We start from the raw sequence: 24,895 nt of genomic DNA, 5'->3' as shown, positions 1-24,895 counted from the left end.
TTCGACAATGCTGCCATGTCCATTCGAGATTCCCAAATCATGTCTGGATCCAATTTTTTACTACAAGACACAGACGGGTGTTCTGAGTTCTCCTTTCGCCTGTCATGACATTTGCAATCAAAGTTTCTAATCTTCTCCATTTCTGCTGGTCGATCAGTGTCCACTGCCACATTATTCACTTCTGCACATAGTAACAGCGGGGCGATGCCGACGTGTACGCCACCGGGAGCAGCTGTCCCACCAGTTTCATCCTCCTCGTTGTCACAACACAAACTGCTGTCGACTTTATCAAAAACTGTGCCATCGTCTTCCTCTTCATCGTCGGATTCGTCCGTGATCTCTAAGTCAGAGTCACTGCCACCGTGTATGAAATCCAAAATAAATGCATTCAGAATGCTGTCCTCTGTTTCACCATTCAACGCGCTAACCAAGCGTGCTGACGCGTTACTTGCCATTTTGAAGAATGCTGTGTGTTTACTAACAGAAACACGTTGTACTTATGGGGGCTGTACTAGAGCGAGAAACCGGAGAACAAAGCCTAGCCAGGACCAATTGAAACCACTCTATGCAAATCTCGGCCGAGTAAGTCTCCACCCCCCTCTCCACACGCAAAGTAACAGAGACTTGCTCTAAGCAGCCTAGTAGATCCTACTTTGCCCTACAAATGTAACCATTTAATGATTCTCCCACGACTATATTTTGCAATAGAAACCTTCTTTAACATTCGAACTGTTTTAATATGAAAAAAAACGAAAAACACAACAAAAAAAAAACGAAGCTAAATTCTCATTTTCACTCTGTTTCCACAAAAGCGACTTGGGGAAGGTCTCATTGTATTCAGTCACATATTTGAACTGGGGATCCACATTTAGACAGTTTTTTGGTGCGCAACACAGCCCTAGTTTAAGTGAATTGCTTTCACCTGCTCTGCTGTTGGACTGCTGTGCGGAGTCGAGTGTGCGCAACAGGGCATATCTCCGCCAAGCCAGGGTGACCTACCCAGGCCCATGAAATTCATATGCAGGCATAGTAGCCAATTAGAATGAAATCTGCAAAAACTGACTCATATACTGATACAGAACCATATTGGCTATATATTATCGCTGTCGGGTGGAAATCTTGTATGTTCCTTTTTTATTATTATTTAAAAACAATTAAAAATCATGAAAATAGCCAATCTACAAGCTGTAATTATTAATAATTAAGAAATACTATATTTTAAAGAGTGAAAAATCAACTAAAGTCATTATTAGTGCAAGTTCAATCACATTTCATTTGAATGAAAATAAATTGTGGGGAAAATACACAAAATCTCTAATCTGTGAATCTAATGTGATTTATTATGACCTGTCTATACTTTTACATTTATGCCCCCCCCCCCCCAATTTATTTTTTATTTTTAAAAGACTTTAAAAAGACTCGAGACTTGACTCGGACTCGACCCTCAAAGACTTGACTCGGACTCGACTCGACTCAACCCTCAAAGACTTGAGACTCGACTCGACTCGAGCCTCAAAGACCCGAGACTTGACTCGGACTCGACTCGACTCAACCCTCAAAGACTTGAGACTTGACTCGACTCGAGCCTCAAAGACTTGAGACTTGACTCGGACTCGAGCTCAGAGACTCGTGGACATCTCTGGTATTCTGATAGCTACTGTAGCAATCGAATTTGACCTCCGGGATGAATAAAGTTCCTTCTCTAATTTTTCATCTTTTCATCTCATTAACTATTACTATTGTCTATGCAGCTGTTTGGCCCTGGCATCCTACCACACCACTGTAACCTGATGCACAGCGAGGGCCTGGTCACCGTGACACCCCGCGGTCAGGACGCGGATACCTTCGTGGACGGCCAGCGGGTCACGGAGACAACGGTGCTGCGCTCAGGCTCCACCCTCCAGTTTGGCTCCGCCCACGTCTTCAAGTTCGTGGACCCCGCGTACGACCAGGGGGGCAAGAGAGACCCCTCCTCCATGATGAGAGGGAGACACAAGTCTGGGTGAGAGGGAGAGGCGTGTGTGTGTGTGTGTGTGTGTGTATGGGGTTGTGTGTGTGTGGGGTTGTGTGTGTGTGTGGGGTTGTGGCTGTGTGTGAGGTTCATGCATCAACCAGTGACTGGAAAGAGGCAACAGACAGAACATTTGTCGTCACTGTGGCTGTTGTGCACATTAGAGTGTTATGGGTCCATTTGTACAGTACACTCTCAGAGATACAAATTGATAAATTAACATATTTTACTGTGTGCAAATCTTTAGATTTTTTACCATTTTGCATTTGAGCTTTTTTATTTATTAATACAAATACAGTACTGCATTAGTACATTTAAGTTCTGTTTCATCGCTGCGCACATAAGGGTCCATTTTCACCTAGTAATTTGCTGTGCAAGTAGGCAGTATTAAAGATGACAATGGACAGATCCATAGTGGTTGGACAACACATGCGCAAGCACATATCCCCATAATGATGACGGGAAGTGTGTGGTTAGGTTATATTAGAATGAAGAGCTGTTTAAAGCTGATTCATCACTGTGTGTGTGTGTGTGTGTGTGTGTGTGTGTGCGCGTGCGCGTCTATCAGAGATACTGTAGTTCTCATTTCCAGTGGGGCAAACCAGGACAGGTAGAAATGGAGACGGTGGTTTCTTTTAGAAGGATTAGGCTGTATAAAAGGAGAGAAGAAGAGAGACAGGCAGAAGAGACGTGGAGAAAGGAGAATTGGGGATGTTGCAGGAAGCAACTTGGAGAAGAGAGAGGGGGAGGGATAGAAGAAGAGAAGAGGTTTGAGGGTTAGGCAGAGAGGAGAAAAGAAGGGAGAGAGGGAAGGAGAAGAGAGGTGGTTTGGGGTTATGGCTTTCAAGAACCAAGGCCCTCTAATCTGATCAGCATGGTCTGGGGTGTGTCCTCACACACACACACACACACACACACACACACACACACACACACACACACACACACACACACACACACACAGAGCATGTCACTGGCTGACTGTGGTGTGACTGAGAGTGACGGGGCTCCGTCCCATACAGTAGACTGAACTGGGCGAACTAGACAAGACATAGGAAAGAGAGATGTGAACGTGTTGTACGATCCTGGGAGCCTCCGGTGTTCCTGCGTGCGCTAAAGAACTCCTACGCTGTCAGCAAGGACCCACCACTTTATAATCACATGGACCCTGGCAAATGAGAGAACCTGAGAAGTGGGTACTCGCACTGTTTCGTAAGTAATTCTTTCATAGACCAGCAGCGGCTGAAACGGTAGATATTTCTGAATGGTTTTGGTAGGCGAAACAGAGTCGTAACGTCAGTTTGAGAGCATTGATTTTTTGTGGGTGAAAGGAAATGCTGTTTAGAAAAACCTCAGCAAATGAGAAAGATGTCAATTCACTGTTTATATGTGTGTGAATTAGGCCTTGGCCATGACAGTTTTAGATAGAGATCCGTTTTAGATATTTCTTGACTAATTTGATTATTTGTCATAGCCATAGTGATTTGACCTCCAGGCTGTTGTGGTAAAGCGCTAGGCCGTCTCTCCACTCCATTCATCGATTGGTTTTGTCATTTGCCTCCATTTATTTATTGAATTTGTTTAGTGGCACAGTGCCATAATCCAGCGTTAAAACTAGCATGTCCTCACCACACTATGGATTATACATGAGAGAGAGAGAGAGAGAGAGAAAGGGAAGGAGAGAGTGTGGGAAAGAGGGCGGGAGAGTAACCAAGCGTAGAAAGATAGCAGTAGTCGAAAAGAGAAAGCAGTAGTGGTAGAGAGACGAGCCATAATAGTTGGAATGGAACAGGATAAATGTGGAATGAACTGAAGGACAGCAGAAATTTGAAATGAAGGAGAAAGAGAAAGACAGGGAATTGAAGGGAAGCCTCCCAAATGTGTCTGTGTGTGACAGAGAAGTTGGAGCAGCCATCTTTGGGCTGGCACATTTGAGTGAACCATGCTACTCCACCCAAACACAGCAGGCTGTCTAATGTTATGGACTAACACCAAAACACTCCTCTTTAAATCCATATTTGGGGGGATAATTGTAGGCTGATATTTCTGACTGTTGCTATTTTGAAACAACAGACCAAATATATTGTACTGTATATCATTAGACTTGACATATATACAGATGTCAGAAAACGTAAAATCAAACCTGCACTTCTGACGTTGGCACATTATTTCAGCAGTAACACAAGTTACATTCACGGTCAGTTAATAAAAACACAAACTTACATACATAAGGAGATTAGCTGTTCACGGATGGACGGAAGGACGGACGGAGTGCAAAACATAGTCTCGGTCACACCTTCGGCCTGTTGGAGACAATTAAGTTATGTCAGGTTGAATTAATCATATTTACTTAAACATTTTGGTCCACAGCACTACTTTCAGGCATGGTAATAAAATGTACAAAATAAAATGGTGATTATGGAATCGCTATAATGTGTACTTCACTACTGCCTTGTTTATCCCGAACCAATTCCAGTTCTGTGATTATCTAACTAATAACACCAGAAACTCTATATATTCATATAGCTTGACATACCTTAGTAAATAAGAATGGTAAAGGTATCATTGTATCATTATGTGGTTATGGAAGCTACCCCAGTAGTACACTTGAAAATGGACGCAACCCTTATCAGACCATCCTAGAATGTTGATTTGAACGGACTAGTCCATGCTTTCCAACTCAAGTTCTACAGTTCACTGCTGGCCAATTCTTGGTATTCACCCCTGGTCCATTTAACCCAATGTTTGATTGACCCATTGTATTGGAAAAGCTCATTGGTTTGGTAGTGTATTGATTTTTGTCTCTGTAATTCAGCCTATAGTCAGCTACAATAAATGTAGTCAATGGGTGCCATTCACTGCAGGGGAGAGCAGGAAGTGTGTGTGTGTGTGTGTGTGTGTGTGTGTGTGTGTGTGTGTGTGTGTGTGTGTGTCCTTTTGTCACAGGGTATGTGAGAAACGAAAGCCTCTTGGAAAAACAATCCCTCTTACAAATAGACAACTCTCCCCACTGTCTATAGTGTCCTGTCATTCCTTGTTACCACTGGCATGCTTAGTCTATCTGATGAGAGTGGTGCGTAATTGCGTTTGTGTGTGTAAGAAAATGGTGCAGCATTCATTTACTGTACAGTGTTGCAAATCCAGCTCTCTTATGCTGTTAGTGAAATGTCTGTCTTTGTCTATAAGCATGGCAGTCTAGATTACATTTAATTTCTTGTCGTGCTCCATAATGACGTCTGCTGAGCTAGAATCTTCTGTCTTTCCTTCTCTCCCTCTTTCTCCTTATTTTCATCTCCTACAGGAGCGTACCAGAAACCACCTTTGATCTTCACGGAGACATCCACAGTGGGGCAGCCCTGCCCACCAGCAAGGTCTCTCTCTCTCTCTCTCTCTCTCTCACACACACACACACACACACACACACACACACACACACACACACACACACACACACACACACACACACACACACACACACACACACACACACACACACACACACACACACACACACACACACACACAAAAACACACACACACAAAAACACACACACACAAAAACACACACACACAAAAACACGATTTGGATTTCTGCTCTCTGTTTGAATTGTGCACAGAGATAAGCCATTTTTTTTTCAAATGTATAACTAACTGTAATTTGTACTGGTTGATGTGTTAAATGTTTGGAATGATTGAAACATTACTGTGGAATATAGAGTTACGGTACATAGAACCATGGGAATAATTTAAGAATCACCACTGAAACCTGACTGTATTTACTCTGTGCGTATGTGTGTGTAGAGCTCAGGGAAGCTGGAGATGGAACGAGCCAATGGCAGCGAGAGAGGCATGGTCAAACCCATGATCAGAGGAGAGCAGCAGGATGGCAGGTCTGACACACACACACACACACACACACACACATAATTTCTATGTGCCTTGAAACTGTGGATTTCTGTGTAGGAACAACCTTGCACAGTACTCATGTATCAGAGCACTGAAGTGTTTATGAGTTGTATATGAAAGTTTGGGAATTTAACATCTGTGTGGTTGACATTTCTACATGACACGATCTGTTAAACGTCAGTTTAAACACTCTCTGGAAAATATCCTTTGGGATGTTTGTTCCTTTATGGAACGTTCTACCTATGACCTATGACGTTCAGAAACGTCATCGTCTAATCGCCACATAAACACACACACACACACGCACACACACGCGCACACACGCACGCCCACAAGCAGTACACTACTGTACGTGCCACCCACCTTGTTACCCGATCATCGGTTAGGCTTGTGAGCTGAGGGGTAATCAGAGACCGACCACCATTCTCTGTGCACAGCCTCCACATCAATAATGCACACACACACACACACACACACACACACACACACACACACACACACACACACACACACACACACACACACACACACACAGGAACACTGTCATTCCTATACTTTGCTAATACACTCAACACTGTAGCTCAAGTAGACTGTGGCCAGTAGTTATTCTTTGACATACACACACACACACACACACACAGCATGGTGTACAGGCAGGTGCGGGTTAATCCGTTAGAGCGACGGGCGTCTGTGGACAGCGGGCTGAACGCAGACCTGGTTCACTGGTTGACCAAAAACCACCACCTCCTGCACTTACACCTTCCCCTTCAGTCCTCGTCCTCCCGATCCTCACCACGGATTGTGCTGTCCTCCTGCAGGTCCCAGGAGGGTTCTGGGCCCGAGCTGACGCTGCCTGCCAGCATCGAGTTCAGAGACAACTGTAAGTATGGCCAACAGCTTTGCTCCTTCGCCTAGTATTTTGCTGTCTATTTGTCTAGTACTGGTTTTACCGTACAGTCACTATGTTATGTTATTTCTGTTATTTCTCTCCTGCATTCTTTCTCATCCCCACAAGAATTTCTCTTCCTCTGAATACAGCTACTCTTTTTTTCTTCATTTGCTCGGTAATAGTAATTTAACTGAAGGTGTGATGCAGGACCTTGCTTAGTTACAGTATGTGTTTGCTAAATTAATCACCGCATACATAACATAGCTACTGTCAGTGCACAGTAAAATCCAGGTTATTCATTTTACAGAAAGTGTCAAAAGGGAGGGCACAATTCTTTGCTAAAAAATCCCCTCTGTCGGGTGATAAGAAGGCTAGTTGGCTCTCATGCATTGAAGGCATGAGCTCGGCTCTGGGATCCCTAGGCTGGCAGGGGGAGTGTAGCGCCCAGGATTACTTAGACAATTGGAACTGGGTAAAAAAGGGTTGCAGGAATCGTGGGATAAAACATTAAAAAATAATAAAATTGTTTCTCTATAATTATATGTGATTGATCAATCATGCCTGACACTGGCATGGCTAGGTGAAGCAGAGAACAACAACAGAGAAAACATCATTTTTATTTAGGACGTATTGTATGTCCATGCCTGTCTTTGCGTGTAACCTGTTAAACTTGTGGCCTTAACCAATTAACTCATTCAGTGCCTGACTTATTTCTGGCAGTTTGGCTCTGAGTGCCAGAGCCAAAATTCATTGTAAAAAAAAGTGCTTAGGAGCCGAGATACAGCCTTTTCAGATAGCAGATGTACAAGCTCGCAGCGCGGCACGAAGTTTATTGCTTTAAAGAGAACTGTTGAGTGAGACAGAATCTATTTTCCAATCTAGATTTTTATACCTCTAGATTCTAGGTTATAGTGTAAATCTAGAGAGACTTCCAGTGTCTTTGTTCTAGGACACTTTGAAAAGACAAATTGTTGTTTGGACTGTTGTGTGTTGTAAGTAAAAACATGACATGTAATTGTCATCATGCGTATTGGTATTCCTTGACTCCTTGAAGTTGTGACGTCCTGTGTCGTCACAACCGAGGCAGTCGATGATGCCTTCCTATCAGCCATCATCAACTACACCAACAGCTCCGCTAGGTCTGTTCACACACAGTCCTCAACTTGCTAAAAAACATTTGTTGATCTCTTGAACATTTCTGATGGACTGTATGCAGAGACAGGAAAGAGGGGAAAGATACCTCCTTTCAGTTACAAAAATAGTTACAGTAACTAGTTAAAAAACAATCCTTGGGTGCTTGTTAAAATGTAATGTTGAAAAACATTTTGATCGTATGATATTGGCTCCTGACACCACATCAGTATCTTTATGTGAGTCAATCCATAGTTGGAAACTATTGATCAGTCCCTCCAATCCATCCAGTGTTTGATTTGACTGGTTACAGCCTTAATTATCTCCACTCTGCTTTCATCACTGTAGACCACCACTCAGACAGCGCTGACCTCAATTGACCACACTGCCCTAGAGACAAACAGCACTAACACTATTTTTTGCCTTTTAAAGGTCAGAGCTAGACTTTAGAGTATGTGTGTTAACGTGCATTTTACCTTGAGTGAGACATAGATAGGGTATATATATAGTTACCACATAGGGGTATGTGGTACTGTATCAATGTACACATAGACAGATAGCTCCAATGTAAAATCAACACCGGAGGGACTATCAACCCTATTGTAATTGACCCCATCCTCTATGCCACCACTCATTTTTTATCTCCTCTCCATCCATCATCTGATGTTGTCTACACCCCTCTCACTCTCTCTCCTCCCCTCTTCAGCTCCTTTCTTTATTTCTTGAAGTCTCTGGATTGTTTGCACTGCCTTCCAGGCCCTTGTCTGTACACACACCATTGTTTGTGGACTTAAGTGAATTGAGCCTGGGTCACTTGGTGCATTTGGAGCGTGTTTGTGTGTGCACGCGTGCGCCTGTCATTGTGCACTCGCTGTATATTTTCAGTAGCGTGAGCTCATCTGTTTTGTCAGCCCATGGAGGGTTTTGGTTCCTCGTACCCATGTCCCACAATGCAGCGGGAGAGGCCACACACATGCTGTATGAGTAGCAGGAAGAGCGGGCGAGGACAATGCTATCATGACACACATCTGATTCTCATTCACACACACACACACACACACACACACACACACACACACACACACACACACACACACACACACACACACACACACACACACACACACACACACACTTATCAGGCTGGTTTATGAATGGAATATGGTTCAACCCTCATGTCATGAGAGCATGTGTCAGTGAGGACAAGCAACTCAATTTTGTGTCTGTATAATGCAAATATGACTAACCTTTCCATGTACATACAGTTGTCTTCACTTCATTGTGGCCACCAATGCATTAGTGTGCTTGTGAAGTGGACGGACAACCACCGGGTGGTGTCTGGTCACCTCTGCTAAAGAGATCCAAATTAAACCATAAAAGTGTCACAAAGCCATTGTATTTAACATTTTTAGCAAGGAATATCAGTTGGGAGAATGTTCATATAGATCAACAGTTTGTGAAGTCATTTGTTATTAATATGACATTTAATTTAATTTACGCATATAAACTTGTTAAAAAGTAAACGGGTAAGCCACTAGATTTGAGTCGATTTGTACTATAGATTGAATATGGAAACTTTTTCTGTGGCTGTTAATGTTAGGACAAAGTACAGTATGAATTAAATAAGCACACATTTAAAGTCATGTTTGACAAGTTTGTCGTGGCGTAGAGGATACTGCGCCTGCTTTGTCGTTGAGCAGTCCATGTTTGATTTCATATTATTTACACATTTTACCATATGGACATAACACGTATCAGTTTTTATCATTACTAAACAGCTCTCTGATCTAGAGAGACTTCCAGTGAGTGAGCAGGTCCATTGTCTTTGCTCTAGGACACTTTGAAAAGACAAGAATTGTTGGTTGGAAATTGAACCTGTGACTTGTTCATGACTGTTCTGCATTGTTGTAAGTAAAACATGACATATAATTGTCATCATGCTTATTGGTATTCCTTGACTTAAGTTGTGACGGCCTGTGTGTCTGCAGCCGAGGATGCCTTCCTGTCAGCCATCATCAACTACACCAACAGCTCCACTGTGCACTTCAAGCTGTCCCCCACCTATGTCCTCTACATGGCCTGCCGCTATGTCCTGGCCCCCCACTACCGGCCAGACATGTCCCCCTCTGAGAGAACACACAAGGTCATAGCCATTGTCAACAAGATGGTGAGCATGATGGAAGGCGTCATTCAGGTGAGTGCAAACAAACTAGATTTAAGGTTGCGTACATTGTTGTAGAAGTTGTGTCTATCCGCGCATGTGCTCAAATATGCTGACGACGACTCTCTTTACCAAATCATCACCCGTGTATACGCTGTCGTGTCTTTTCCTTACGTAGTGGTTCTGTACTGTTTACGTGTCGTGTGATGTCTGTCCGTCTGTCTCCCTGTGCATCTGTCTGTCTCTATCGATTAGCCCAAGGAGAAAGTTGTTTCTTTTGAAATCTTCTTTTGGAGATGTTGACATGTCCCTTTCGGATCGTCTGAAGGGAAATGTAAATGTAAACCAATATTAAAGTTGCTCCTTGGATGATTTTCTCCTGGCAATACCATTTGTCTACTTTTCTGTCCCGTCTGTCTGTCTGTCTGTCTGTCCATCCCTCTGTCTTTGGTCTGTCTTTGTGTGCCTGCCTGCTTTAGGCTGTGCCTCCGTCCGTGTGTCCTGTCTGTTTGTCTGTATTTTCTGTCTTCCTCTTCAGTATTTTTTAAGTGAGGGTTTGCCTCCTCTCAGACGACGGCAATCACACGTGTTTGCGCACGTACACATCTGCAGACACTTAGCGGCGTGCACATGCCCAATCTCTCTGTTGATCCAAAGGTCTTCCATTCTGTCAAGGCCCAATGAAATGCAAATGCCATTTCTCCATAGCCATTCACTTTTATTAGCTCAGCTGGCAGCTAGCTCTCCTTCATTGCCATTGGCACACAGAGCAGGCATGCAGTGGCGTTATGAAAGACAACATGCATACTTGTGCACACACACACACACACACACACACACACACACACACACACACACACACACACACACACACACACACACACACACACATCCACACTCCAGCTATTTAGAACTTGTGGATTTTGATTTTGCAAGTTTTTCAGAACTTGATGTTTTAGGTCTTTTAGGAGGATGTGGGAACTACTACACTCCCCACTTTAGTTGGGACTCATTATCTGCGTTTGCTGGACATCCCATTGTTTCCATTCCCACCGATTAACGACTTAAACCCTGTATAGTTCATTGATCGGGGTTCCCCAGGGTTCTATACTTGGCCCACTCCTTTTTTCCCCTCTACACCAAATCTCTTCGCAGAAAAGCACGCATAAATATATATTCAAAATACTTTCAGATAATATTTGGAGATATAGGTTTTGAGATTTTAGGTGGTTATGTGTGTCCCTCTGCCTGCCCTGTATTGCCAACACTTATGTATATAAACTCGTATAAACTTTCATTTGTCAAATAAAAGGAGTGAAAGCTAAAATATCCTCCTCTACAATACATCCCTCAAGTTGTGCATGTTCACACACCTATGTGCACGTGTCCATGTCTTGTGTTGTATGTGCGTACGTATAAATTGTGTTTTTAGTACAATTGTGTTTGTGTGTGTGCTACATAGCTGTGTCCATGCTGTAGCTGTTGACGTGTTTTCTCTCTGTCCTGTGGATGTGTTCTCCTCTACTCTTCCCCCACTCCTCCTCCTCCTCTCCTCTCCTCTCCATGCAGGAGATTCCTGAAGGGGACCAGGTAGGATAGCACTCCATGCTACTGCCGCTACAGACTCACCTACCTCTGATAATACCTGTCTCTCTACCTCTGATAATACCCGTCTCGCTTTACCTCTACTACTACCTGTCTCTCTACCTCTGATACAACTTTTTTTTTTAATCTCTACCTCTGATACAACCTTTCTTCTATCTCTACCTCTGATCCTCTAACTCGACTACTACCTGTCTCTGTCTATCACTGATACTACCTGTCTCTATCTACCTCTGATACTACCTGTCTCTGTCTATCACTGATACTACCTGTCTCTTATCTACCTCTACTACTACCTGTCTCTTTACCTCTGATACTACCTGTTTCTCTCTACCTCTGATACCAACTCTCTCTCTACCTCGACTACTACCTGTCTCTGTCTATCACTGATACTTCTAATACTGTCTCTCTCTAACTAACTCAGATACTATCCGTTTCACTCTCTACCTGTCTACCTCCCATTTCCGTCTTCTACCTTTCTACCTCAGTGTCTCTCTTTCTCTCTCTCTTTCTCCCTCTCTCTCTTTCTCTCTCTCTCCCTCTTTCGCGCTTCCATTGGTTGCTGCTGCATTTTCTTCCATTCTAACGGAAACCAAAAAATAAACCAACGCCAAATAATCCATCCTCCCACAGCTGGAAACCTCATCAACCATAATAAAACCAAGCCAAACCAAACTAATTTCATCATTTAGCTTCCTGGACCTGCCTGGTACTAAAAAAAAAAACCCAAACAAAACCAAACAAAGAGAAAACCAGTTAAAAAAAAACGTTCGAATGCTGGCTCCCATTTTTTGTTTGTTCTCTTAACTCTGGCTTCCATGTTGTGACATCACTTCCTGCTTCTCCTACTCAACAGTGTGGATGCGAGACAAGCCCGCCCCTTACTCCCTCCTCCAGTTATTTTGCTTTGTTTGTTTTGGATTGATAACCTTTTTTTCTTTATCCGTCTGTCCATTTATCTGTTTAACGTTATCTGTTTTTTTGGATGCTCTCTTTTCTGTGGCTGTTCTGAGAGAAGGGGGTTTTGTTTTGTTTTGTTAATTAAAAACATTGTTCTGTTTCGGATGCGGGGATAGACGTGTGCACGGGGTGGGCCTCATGTACGGTAACTCTGTCTCTCTGTCTCTCTCTTTCTCTCTTTCTCTCTCTCTTTCTCTCTCTCTCGTGTGAGTGATGGGGGTTTTATTAACCAACCAACTCCTTACACACTGAGCTGCCAAGGAAACAAGGCATCTTGTCTCATTGAGATTTCAGAGAGTTCATTTTTGGCCCTTGTGTATAGTTCTGATACTATATAGTCAAAACCAACTTTTGCAGAATGTTGAGTTATTTGGGTGAGCAGGAGCCTGCCCTTGACAGAACCAGTGTCTGGGGACATGGTAAAGGATGATGTGGCTAGGAGAGGGGGACATAAGGAGTGGTCGCATAAAAAAAAAAAGAAACATGATAGCTGAATGGAATTTGTATCTGTACATTTTAACATCAACGAACACTCCCTGTTTTTCCTCCCCTCCATGCTGGGATTTAACAGGAATGGGGGGGGGGGGGGGGTGCCTGGGCAAGGCATGAGTCTATCCCTGAAGTAACTACCTCTCCTTCTGGCTGCCAATCAAAAAGAAAACCCCTCCCCCATTCTCCTCATTGGCTTCTAACTATCGACTCGCCGTCTGTTGGCTGCCGCCTTGCTAACCTCCTTCTCTCCCCACTCCCGCCTCCCCCCTCCCCTGTGTTGTGTTTTGTGTGGCGCTGATTGGTGCATTTCAGAAGCAGAAGAACATCGCAGGGGCTCTGGCGTTCTGGATGGCCAACGCCTCCGAGCTCCTAAACTTCATCAAACAGGACAAGGACCTGAGTCGCATCTCTCTGGATGCACAGGACATCCTGGCTCACCTTGTCCAGATGGCCTTCAAGTAAGTGGATCCTAACCCCAACCCTGACACCCCGTCAGTGCTGTCTAAAATCCAGAGTCTCCTGAATCTCACAGTTAAACTAAGACTCAAGATGTCGGTGTGTACTTTTGGACTGAAGGGAATACATAACCTGCCTGAGCGTTACGTCACGTTACAATAATTGATTCCTGGCTTTATAGAAGTTTATCAGCTTCTCTCAGGTTCCAACTTTAGTTGTCTTGGGGGTCCAAGCCTTCTCACCCCTGGCTCTCAATATTGATAACTACAGACAGGCCAAATGATATTGTGCGAAAGTATGTGCCTGAACATAGAATTAAATAATACCACCTGAATCTCATATGTCACATTTGTTTATACATTACAAGAACAGCACTTCACTTTTCCCAAAACTTAAGTGAAGGGCACAGGCTACGGGTTCCAAGAGCAGACAATTAAGGTATCTGATGGTTCATGGACCCCTGTAGAAATATTTGAACTAAAAAGTAAAGAAAATGAGTGAAACGAGAGCCGTCAGTTCAGTCTGGTCCTGTCAGGTTCTTGTTCCTGTCTCCTAGTGGTCTGTCAGGGGGTAATGGGAACCACATGTAGGTCTATAGGAAATTACACCAATCATGCTAACGAGCTAAGTGGAAAATGATTAAGGAAGGTTTAGCCCTTACCTCTGAACGCACTGCTACCGACAGAATCAGTGCCTGAGTCAGACATTTATATTGGTGAAGAATGCTCTCCGTTTTAGAAGACCATGCGTGTAACATGATGTTGTGACATTGTGAGTTCACGTCCGACTCATGGCCAGACTTGCACTATAAATTGGCAGCTGAAGATGAGTGGAATGGATAGAACAAGATGGGAGAAATATTAGGATCCGTGGTACAATTCTGAACGTTGCATACTGTAATGTGTGTGTGTATGTGTGTTTCCCTCTTCAGATACCTGGTCCACTGTCTGCAAGCTGACCTGAACAATTACATGCCTGCCTTCCTCGATGACCCTGAGGAGCATAACCCACAAAGACCCAAAATTGGTACACACAGACACAGACACAGACACACACACACGCACACACACACACACACACACACACACACACACACACACACTCAGACATTCAGTCTAAATTAATAATGCAGTATTTGAATGGCTGTCACAAATCGGTTTGCCGCCAAATTGTGGCGCAGTGAAATGAACCATCCTCTGTCTCTCTGTCTCTCCCAGAGGACGTGCTCCACACCCTGACGGGGGCCATGTCGCTGCTCCGTCGGTGTCGCGTCAACGCCGCCCTGACCATCCAGCTCTTCTCCCAACTCTTCCACTTCATAAACATGTGGCTGTTCAACAAGCTGGTGACGGAGGCCGACTCGGGCCTCTGCTCGCACTACTGGGGAGCCATCCTGAGACAGCAGCTCAGCCACATCGAGGCCTGGGCCGAGAAACAAGGCCTGGAGCTGGCCGCCGACTGCCACCTCAGCCGTATAGTACAGGTAGGGCTGTCACGATTACAAATTTAAGTTGCCGATTAATTATCACTCAAATAATTGCGATTAACGATTTAATTGTGTCGTTGAAAATTCATGGAACATTATGAATAAAAATGACATGTCTGTTTGGCTTTTTAGATTTTGGAAACAAAAGTTGCACAGAGCAGATATGACAAATAACACATATTTAATTACTTTATACTTAAAAATAAACATCAGTAGTGGAGATAGCCGTAGATCTGCTATTTCCACTTTATTTTTTTATTTTTTTTAAATATGACATTTTTTAACATGGAATTGATTATGACGATTATGCAAAAATACTTGCGATTATATAAAATAATTGCGATTAGACGATGATGTAATAATTGTGACAGGCCTAAGTACAGGTAGGCAGCGGCAGGGCGGCAAGTAAACCTTTGAGTCCTTAGCGAGGATCCTAAGGGATCGATGCCTCACAGAAGTGGAATGCGACAGATCGAATTTGACCGATAGTGGCCATTTTTAGGGATGCAAACGACTCAGTATTTTGCGAGCCTACTGTGTCTGAGGCATTTTACCCATAAGTCGATCGATTTATTTTGAATTTGTTATTATAAGATATTAGATTCTGTACATTCTAAAAAGCAACCATTCTTATCAGTCTTCTTCACCACTAAAGCTTGGTCAAGCTACTTTGTATAGAATGTGAGGCGTAATTAGCTATCTATGATTGATGTATCACAGCTAAAGACTGGAATTTACGGACATATTTCTCAAGTTTGTCACCATGCCAAAGTTCATAATCTTCCAGTTGTATGACCATTCTTAAAGGGACAGTAGACATTGTCTGGCATGGTAAAAGTCTGCACACTTCTATAATAATAATAATAATAATAATAATAATTATAGTAGCACTGATACATACTGTAGATGACCATACAGTGTGACCAACCATGTCTACCAGTGTTTTTGTGTGAACAAAGAGGATGTACTCTTCTAGTTTATTATTTAGGAACAGCACATTATTACCTGGTTCTAATCTCTGAGGCCAAATTTACTACAGAGCAAAATCCTAAATGTAATTTGTGTTCCAGTTCTAAAATGTTAGATTATCTGTTTACCATGTTATATGATTTACTACATGTCATTGACTCTGCCTGTTACCGAGATTTCTGTTACATTTTGAGTGGTCATTACATTGTCGGTCAGTAGTTATCACATTGTCCCAGCTGGCTGATGTAGCATTTGTATGACTGATACACTGGTTACATCAAGGCTACGACTGAGAAACAAAGCCAATCTGTATAGAGTTGCTTAGAAATAAGATACCGGTAATGTGACTTGAGACTGAATATTGAAACTGGGTTATAGGAATGTCAGACAGAGAAACATGTAGCAGATGAAGGAAGTGTTTTGGTGTCTGAGCTGTGTATCCAGTGTTATACAGACCTAAGAAGAAACAGTTTAAAATGGAACATTTTAGCATCCCTTTTTTAGGCATGTCATAATAATGACCGTTAATGCAGCGAATCAATTACTACAAATACTGCTCACAACGTAATGCGTACAACGTGGGCTTGTAGATCTGCTATTTTCGGGAAAGACATTTGGTGTAGAGGGAAGAAAGGAGGGGACCAATTATAGACCCCCGGGTGATCCCAATCAACGAAGTGTATAGGGTTTAAGTAGTCAAATGCTGCTATTCTTATATACTTTGTATTTTTTCTCTCTCTCTCTCCCAGGCCACCACCCTGCTGACCATGGATAAGTATTCCATGCAGGATGTGCAGAACATCCATAACACTTGCTTCAAACTCAACTCGCTGCAGCTCAACGCACTCATGACCAACTACCACTGTGCTCCCGATGAGCCTTACATACCTCCAGTAAGTGCACTCAGTAGTACATTGGTTCTCAAAGTGGGGTCCTTGGGGGGGGGGTCCACAGCAACATTTGTTAAGATTAGATATAGATGGGATCTGCAATCAATTAGATCTGCCATTTTTTTAAAACCTTGAAAATGTCTTCTAAAAAGGTGAAAATTTTTAACACAAATCTTTGCTTCTAGTGGTCCCTTGCACAATATATTTTCAGGTGGGGGTCCGCAGCCACATACATATCAATTTGGGGGTCCTTAAAGTTTGAGAACTGACTTATTTGATTACTTGTGTTGCTTACATCGTGGTGTACTATAAGGTCAGCCTTATGCAGCCTGTCATGCTTTCACCCTGCTGTAGATTTGACCCTGAACCGAAAAACAAACCGCAAAACTAAAAATTGACCTGTAACGGTTTTTACCACTCTGCTGCAGCAGTAAAATGGTTAATGCAGTAATCAAATAACCTGTCTGCAAAACATTTATGTAATCCAATTTTAGTAATTGAATAATCGGTTTAGCAAAGTATCATGTATAAAAAAAAGAAAGAACAAAATCAAATAACAATTTACAACCTCACCAAAATGTAACTCCTTGTCTTTGTTCCAAAAAAAAAGTTCTACGTTCTTGCCTGCAGGGTTAACATAATCAAAATTTTAGATATTTCAAGACTTGGGATTACTGTCGGTACTGTAACTGAGCATTTGGCCATTTGCAATAGTTTTGTATTTTATCACCTTGGCCCTCCTTTGTATTTTGGTCATAGTCAAGTCATTATAGTTATAGTCATTTTTAAACGTGTGTGTGTGTGTGTGTAGGAGCTGATAGACCACGTGGTGGCGGTGGCGGAGAACACGGCAGACGAGTTGGCGAGGAGCGACGGCAGGGAGGTCCAACTGGAGGAGGACCCCGACCTCCAGCTGCCCTTCCTGCTGCCCGAGGACGGCTACTCCTGTGACGTGGTGCGCAACGTCCCCAACGGTTTCCAGGAGTTCCTGGACCCCCTCATCCAGAGAGGTACACACACACACACACACAATATAAAATGTTATGTTTGTAGCATTTGTACCTCCAATAGTGTGAATTTGTACATTCCATGAATTAATGTTGAGGATTTTAGTGTGTAGGTTCAATTCCCGCCAATGTCCAAGTGCTCTGGAGCCCTGTTACCCTGCTCTGTCAGTGTGACTTGCCGTAGACAGGAGCAACACAAGGGTGGTCCTAAATGTTTAGTTCACTCACCGTCAGTGGTGTAAAGTAACTAAGTACATTTACTCAAGTACTGTACTTAAGTACAATTTTGAGGTACTTTTACTTTACAGGATTACTTCCAATTTTCAGTACTTTTACTTCTACTCAACTACATCTCGGAGGCAAATATTGTACTTTTACTCCAGTACAATTATTTGAAAACTTTAGTTACTAGTTACTTTGTAGATTTTTATTATTATTTCAAAACATACATTATCCACTTCAGCCCTATATACATTTCGGCCATTTGAAGATCTACAAGATCTGCTATTTTCAAGAGATTTTTATACATTTGAAAACTTGAACTTCTACATAATGAGTACTTTTACTAAAGTACATTTTGAATTCCGGACTTTTACTTGTAACAGAGTATTGCAGTATTGATACTTTTACTTAAGTAAACAAATTGAGTACTTTTTCCACCACTGCTCACTGACTGTTGCATGTTTGATTAGACTCTTGGTCATGTTGGCTTCCAAGCTCCAGGCCTGCTGCTGCTTAGTGCTTACTCATCCAATCACAATGTGTTACTTGACAGTGTTTGGTTGACGTGAGGTCAGTGGAATGCATGTCTAGTTCCTTAGAGAGGTCACAGGTAACATAAGCTGCTACCGGCCTTATCACCAATGTTTATTTAGGGAGAAAGAGAGAGGAGGGAAGAAGATGGAGACAAAAGCTGTATCTCCACACTGTTTGTACAGTAGCCCATTCAGCCCTGTGTATATCAAGCATATGCCCTTTATCTTGCCTGCGTAGATCTATGACGGAATGCTTAATTTAACCGGCGTTTGGCAACCTTTTCAGGCACTAGATCGCTTAGCCGTTTTAGCAAGGCTGCTGAGATCACCCAGTGCCAGACTGTGAAAATCACCTTTGCTTTTATTATAGGCTGTTAATTAAAACAATACCAGCATGGAATAAGTCAATAATTTAACAATGAAACCTAATAAAGAATGATGACAATAAATGATGATAACAGAATAGATATATTGCACTGCTATTCTGCAACAACAACAAAATAAATAATAATCCAAGCAGTGGTGGGCAGCCTGTCAACATTACCCTATAGATCTTCAAGACGTGGTTGCACACCCCAAGCCTTGTGGCAACCAGGTATTAAACAGTGACGGTGTGCGTTTGATCTCTGTAGGTTTCTGTCGCCTGACGCCCCACAACCGCTCCCCTGGTACTTGGACCATTCACTTTGAAGGAGCAGAGTGTGAAAGTCACTTCTCCGCCGCTGACAACTCAGAGTTGGTATGTTACTAAAAACTAACACACACACACACACACACACACACACACACACACACACACACACACACACACACACACACACGCATACAACCGCCATGACAACTTCTAAAGATGCTCCCATACTTGGTAGCAGCAGCACATAGACATACAGTACAGGTTCAGAGAAGAGTTGTTCCGTACACGTATGTGTCCGCCATAGTTTGGAACTCAGTTTGTCACCTCAGCCTGCTCCCCACTATAGAAACCCACAATGTTTTGACCTTTTATTTTGGCCACACACACACATACTTTCGGTATGAGTGTGTGCGTGCATATGCTAGGGCCTCCAGGGTAAAGTTAGCACCTGATAGGACTTGGACTGCGTTCAGACCGTGTTGACACATGGTAGATCATACTGTACTGTATAGATCAACCTTTGGCCATCAAGCTTCAGACTATCCCTTATGAAGTTTAACCACTTTCAACCTGGCATCCCTATTTTTTGGGCATGTCAAAAAGTTCCTAAACTAATTTCCATGTGTTTACAAGCTCACAACTTTTTTTGAAAATATCTGAATGTATAAAATAGTGCTTAGGTGGTTGAACTCAACCCAAATGAAGAAAAGGGGAATTGATTGATTGAATACTTAATTTAACAGTCTGAAACGATTCAGTAAAAAAAAATAAAAAAATAAAGTAAAGCCCGGGGCTTGTTTCCATTGCGGTCCCTTGTACTATCGAGGAAAACGCATAAATAGTTAAAAAGTTAAGAAGGATAGAGTGGCATGTTTTTGTAAATTTCCACGCAGCTAGCAACCCAAACACAATAATTTGGTTGTGTGAATGAAATGATAATTGTACATGGTTTGGTTTGACTTGGTATAATGGGTCTGAACTAAAGAGTTGCTTTGATGTTTTTGTACCTTGTGGTTGAGTTTGTTTGAGGAACAGTGTGTTGTTGTGGGTGTGTACACCACGCTCCATGTAACGCCTACTCTATGATCTATGATCGTGCACGAGCTCCTACTCAGTGTGTGTGTGTGTGTGTGTGTGTGCCTCTTCTGAAGTCACTGTAATCACCATCTTTGACTGCAGGACCACACACTTACTCAAATGCACGTGCGCGCACACATACACATTGTCTTACACACAGCCACTCCTACATACAGTACATAACACATACATGCATTCAAAAACTCAATCGCACATGCTGTACATAATCCCACAAACATAAATGCTACCATATACCATCTCTACACGCACACACCTACGCACGCAAATGTACATGCACGCATGCGCATACACACACACAGAGTTTAATCAACACTGAGGGTAGTTAGTGCGCAGAGAGCTTTAAATGATAGGCCTCTGTTCACCATAATATACACACACACACACACACACACACACACACACACACACACACACACACACAGCCACTTCCTCCGTAATTGGCCTGTTTATCCCAGTTCTACTATTTCATGGCTGCAGTCTCGACACAAGACAGACAAAACACGCACGCACGCACGCACGCACGCACGCACGCACGCACGCACACACACACACACACACACACACACACACACACACACACACACACACACACACACACACACACACACACACACACACACACACACACACACACACACACACACACACACACACACAGCCATGATTAATAGCGCCTGGAAAGGTGCCAGACGACTACCACCGGTGACCCCCAGCTAGTAGCCTTGTAGCTCCACTGTGTTTCACTGTGCTCTACACAGTAAAATCCTCAGTGTTCATTATCCATTTGTAACTCAGTCCATTAGGTTCTATTTTGTACCCTCTCGGTGTTAGATCAACACTCATGATTCTCTTGTGTACAGCATGCACTGACACCGTTCCTCGCCATGCTGGCACACTAACTAGACACTAGCAGCATTGTAGGCTCTCACACAGACTTTAAATGGTACTACATTCTGCTCTGTGCTGGCCACAAGTGTCCTTGTACTGTTCGCTGGCTGCTCGGGGTCACAGGTCTGCATTTGGTATGTCTCCAAACAACGAGCCGCAGTGTGCGTTAATGAGCCTGAGTCCCAGGGCAAGGCTAAAGTTCTCATTTGGACCTTGCCAAAAAAGGCAATACTCCATCTTTAGTTCCATCCCCCCAAGACTACAGGGTTAAAATAGTAAGGCTATAGGGTGAATGGAAGTGGTATATGGAGGCTGCTATAATACAATCCCTTCTCTTAACTACAACAGCGTCCCATTCATTGAGACACTGGTGGATGCCGGCTTGTACTGCGAAGTAGCACTTGACTGCAGCTGCAGCCTTGTGCATCCGCGATTAACATACTGCACTCTGTTCACGTCGGAAAATGAAGTTGGATTGCGTGGGGAAACAACACAGATGGTTAGGGTCTATTCACTTTCAGTTCTAATTAATTCAATGAGTTTCTTCAAAGTGCCAAACTTAAGAAGACACCCACACATACACAGAAGGTTCAAGTTCAGGATTTGACTGATCCCAAAGATGAAAGGTGGGAGCAGTGAGGCACGATGTGCACACAACAGACAAGATACATCTATGCCATACCAGAAAATCTGAAATCGTCATTAAATCCCCCTTTGTGAAGGATTTAGCTGAATTACATTTACACTTGATATTAAAATGTGTCCCTATACACATTAGACTCTGATGTGTCTTTGCCACAGAAAAATGCAGATTGCTGCACTCATAATTTTAATTGGGGGTTATTATGGTAAACCAGAGTTGTCTGGCCTTGGGAAATGACAAGTCAATCTGGTCATTGGAAGTGTGTCAGACAGCCAACAACGGCATTGTTTTCCTGAAGATGGAGTTCTCCATAGTGAGTGGCTGAAATTCATACCACTAAGCCGGTAAGCCTGTAGGTGTGGAGCACTGGAAACCAATCAAACCTAGTCTCGCAGTAGCCAGACAATTAAGGTAGAGCTACATGCTTCAAAAATAGTCCCATCAGACATCTGAACGTTTTTCGTCTGGCCTGTCCAAAAAAAACAGACAGTTGCCCATTCATTATCTCAGTAATCTGATCAATTAATATGTCTTGCAATAGAGCGGCTCCACTCTAGGCACCGAAGCAGTGTACAACCAGGCATAGAAGCTGTTGTTTAATATGGATATCCCTTCCGACGCGCTGTGGGAAAGTTGTCACGGAGGTTTTAACATTTCTGGCGATAGTATGTGTTTATGGTCACTCAGAGGGGGATTACAGAGGTATTTGTACCTCCTGGAGGTTGGCTCGTGTCGTGAGACAGAGAGACGCAGCAAAGCGCAGAGCCCCCATGAAAAAGACACAGTCAGGAGAGATGCAGCCACTCGAAGCTAATTGTTTGTGAATTATTTCGATATTTTTTACATTAAATATATCCACTTCATTGATATATTGGACGTTGTTAGACCAACCACAGACTTCTGTTACAGCCCAGCCAATCGGAGATTTACCTGAGTTTTTCTCTGGTAAAACCCGGACGTGTTGACTCTTGTTTCAGACCCTACGTTGCTGGAATTGATGGCTTGAAACGATGGGTCTGACCACGTTAGACTAAATCAAACCTAACTTGAGATGTAGACAAAACTCTAAACAAGGCCATGTTAATGTCAGGTTTAACCATGGTGTCCCAATTTTGGGCATGTCATTATAGGCAATTGTTTTTAAAGAAAAATGTCAAACCATTTTCGAAAATAGCAGGTTTCTTTTATTATTATTAAAGTATTTTTAAAGTAATTTCAGAATAAGTGATTAAAGCGGCACTATGACAAATGTGTTTTTATCCAGATATCTCAGTAAGTCGCTAGTTGTAGTTGAATGTTGTGTATAATTTGTGTTTGTGTGTGTGTCTGCCCCACGTTACACACTGACTGACCTCATTGCTGTGGCATTCAGGACCAACTAGTTTTTCAATTCCACATCACACAATCACACCAGCACCGCAACTATGGCATGCTCACTCAACTATGACACTCATATGGCATGTAAACAAACACACACACACACACACACACACACACACACACACACACACACAAGCGTGCATACAGTATGCACAAATACAGATGACAAACTCTAGTTCCCTTGGTGTGGAAGGTTTTCAATATTCGCTCTGTTTTTTGCTCTCTATCTATCGCTTTCTATGATTCTCTCTCTCCCTCCCTCCCTCTCTGTCTCATTCTCTCCACCCTTCATTCCTCCTCCTCTTTCCCCACCCAGTCGCCCAACCCTGCCTAAATGAGCACACACACGCGCCTGTGTGTGTGTGTGTGTGTGTGTGTATACATGTACGTGCGTGCAGAGGGCCATGTGGCTTTCATTCTTGACTTGTCTCCAGCGACCACAGGGTTCCTCTGCGGTCTCTCTCCAAAACGACTCCTCCGCGCCTGCCCCCCCCCCCCCCCCACCTCCACTCCACCTCCCACCCGCCCTCCCTCCCTCCCTCTATCCATGCCTCGGTCTCCCTGCAGCCTCATTTAGCTCTGGGAGTGTTTCAGAGAGTCAGGCAGGCGGTCAGACAGCCCAGAAAACTTCTCAGATCTTTCTACAAAGTTGACTTTAGGACTTTGTTTTGGCTGTGTTTTTGTTTTCGTCATCATTTTTAGGAGCTTAAAAGCTGACAATACTGACACACACACACACACACACACACACACACACACACACACACACACACACACACACACACACACACACACATATACTTGCTCGATCTCACACGTGCACGCAGGCGAGGAGTTGCAGGTACTCACACACCTTCTTGTCCTGTCTTCCTGTCAATTACAGCCAATGAGGAAGGACCCGGAAGTCGTCACGGTAACCCTGAAGAAACACAATGGCATGGGCCTCAGCATCGTGGCCGCCAAGGTAGGAAAGTGTGTGTGTGAATAAGGTGAACTCTCTATCACCCCAAATTTATTTTTGTTTACTAACAAAGCTTCTGCCTAATGATATTAGTTAAATTGTTTGGCGCTGCAAAACAGAACAGCAAAAACGACACCTGACGCTGACAAGAAATCCAAAAATAAGCCTCCTCTTATCTTTGAGTGCACAGAGATGCAGTCGAGTGCAGCAAAGACACTCCCTCACTCCCGTGCCGTGTGTGTCCTGTCTTGTTTGTGCTGTGAGTGATTTGCACTCAGAGGCGTTGAGCCAATGGAACAAGCTATTTAAACTCTTCTGTTTTGAACCGGAGTCAGTTCCTGCCGTCTCACATCACCGCACAAGACTCACGCAACATCTCCCAGGCAGAGAAAAAAAGAAACAAAACGATATGTCTGGCTGCATTGATGTTACAAAGAAATCGGTTTGTGTGCCGGACGAACACAGCACGCTGTGACGTTAAGCGTTCCTCACACAAGCGCGTCCTTTCCAAAGTTGTGTCGCTCAGGTAGTTCCAGTGTGGATCCGTCCTTACAAAAAAAGCGACAGTCCTTTCAC

At 43.3% G+C, this 24,895-nt stretch overlaps 1 protein-coding gene and 1 long non-coding RNA gene across 7 annotated transcripts in view; one reads left to right on the top strand and one right to left on the bottom strand.

Annotated features, from left to right (window-relative positions):
• Window positions 1-24,895, top strand: part of afdna (afadin, adherens junction formation factor a) — a 134,664-nt gene that overhangs the window by 68,783 nt on the left and 40,986 nt on the right. For 4 of the 6 annotated variants that reach the window (XM_080453562.1, XM_080453565.1, XM_080453564.1 and 1 more), the window contains exons 10-22: window positions 1,752-2,002; window positions 5,313-5,382; window positions 5,813-5,901; window positions 6,736-6,797; window positions 9,926-10,131; window positions 11,668-11,688; window positions 13,465-13,610; window positions 14,540-14,634; window positions 14,826-15,091; window positions 16,813-16,956; window positions 17,765-17,963; window positions 19,348-19,454; window positions 24,242-24,322. In XM_080453562.1, coding sequence (XP_080309688.1) covers window positions 1,752-2,002; window positions 5,313-5,382; window positions 5,813-5,901; window positions 6,736-6,797; window positions 9,926-10,131; window positions 11,668-11,688; window positions 13,465-13,610; window positions 14,540-14,634; window positions 14,826-15,091; window positions 16,813-16,956; window positions 17,765-17,963; window positions 19,348-19,454; window positions 24,242-24,322 — 1,737 coding nt within the window. The remainder of the gene's footprint in view (window positions 1-1,751; window positions 2,003-5,312; window positions 5,383-5,812; window positions 5,902-6,735; window positions 6,798-9,925; window positions 10,132-11,667; window positions 11,689-13,464; window positions 13,611-14,539; window positions 14,635-14,825; window positions 15,092-16,812; window positions 16,957-17,764; window positions 17,964-19,347; window positions 19,455-24,241; window positions 24,323-24,895) is intronic. The other 2 variants (XM_080453566.1, XM_080453563.1) reach the window with 1 other exon arrangement.
• LOC308103547 lies at window positions 10,935-13,494 on the bottom strand. Its single transcript, XR_013934752.1, has 2 exons — window positions 11,837-13,494; window positions 10,935-11,805 (listed from the first exon to the last, which is right to left on the bottom strand). It is a non-coding gene; the product is annotated as an uncharacterized lncRNA (long non-coding RNA).

The sequence above is a fragment of the Gymnoscopelus braueri genome, assembly GCF_963280865.1.
Source record: "Gymnoscopelus braueri genome assembly, chromosome: 16".
NCBI lineage: Eukaryota > Metazoa > Chordata > Actinopteri > Myctophiformes > Myctophidae > Gymnoscopelus > Gymnoscopelus braueri.
Note: the sequence above shows the minus strand (reverse complement) of the source record. Positions and strands in the feature narration are given on the sequence as shown.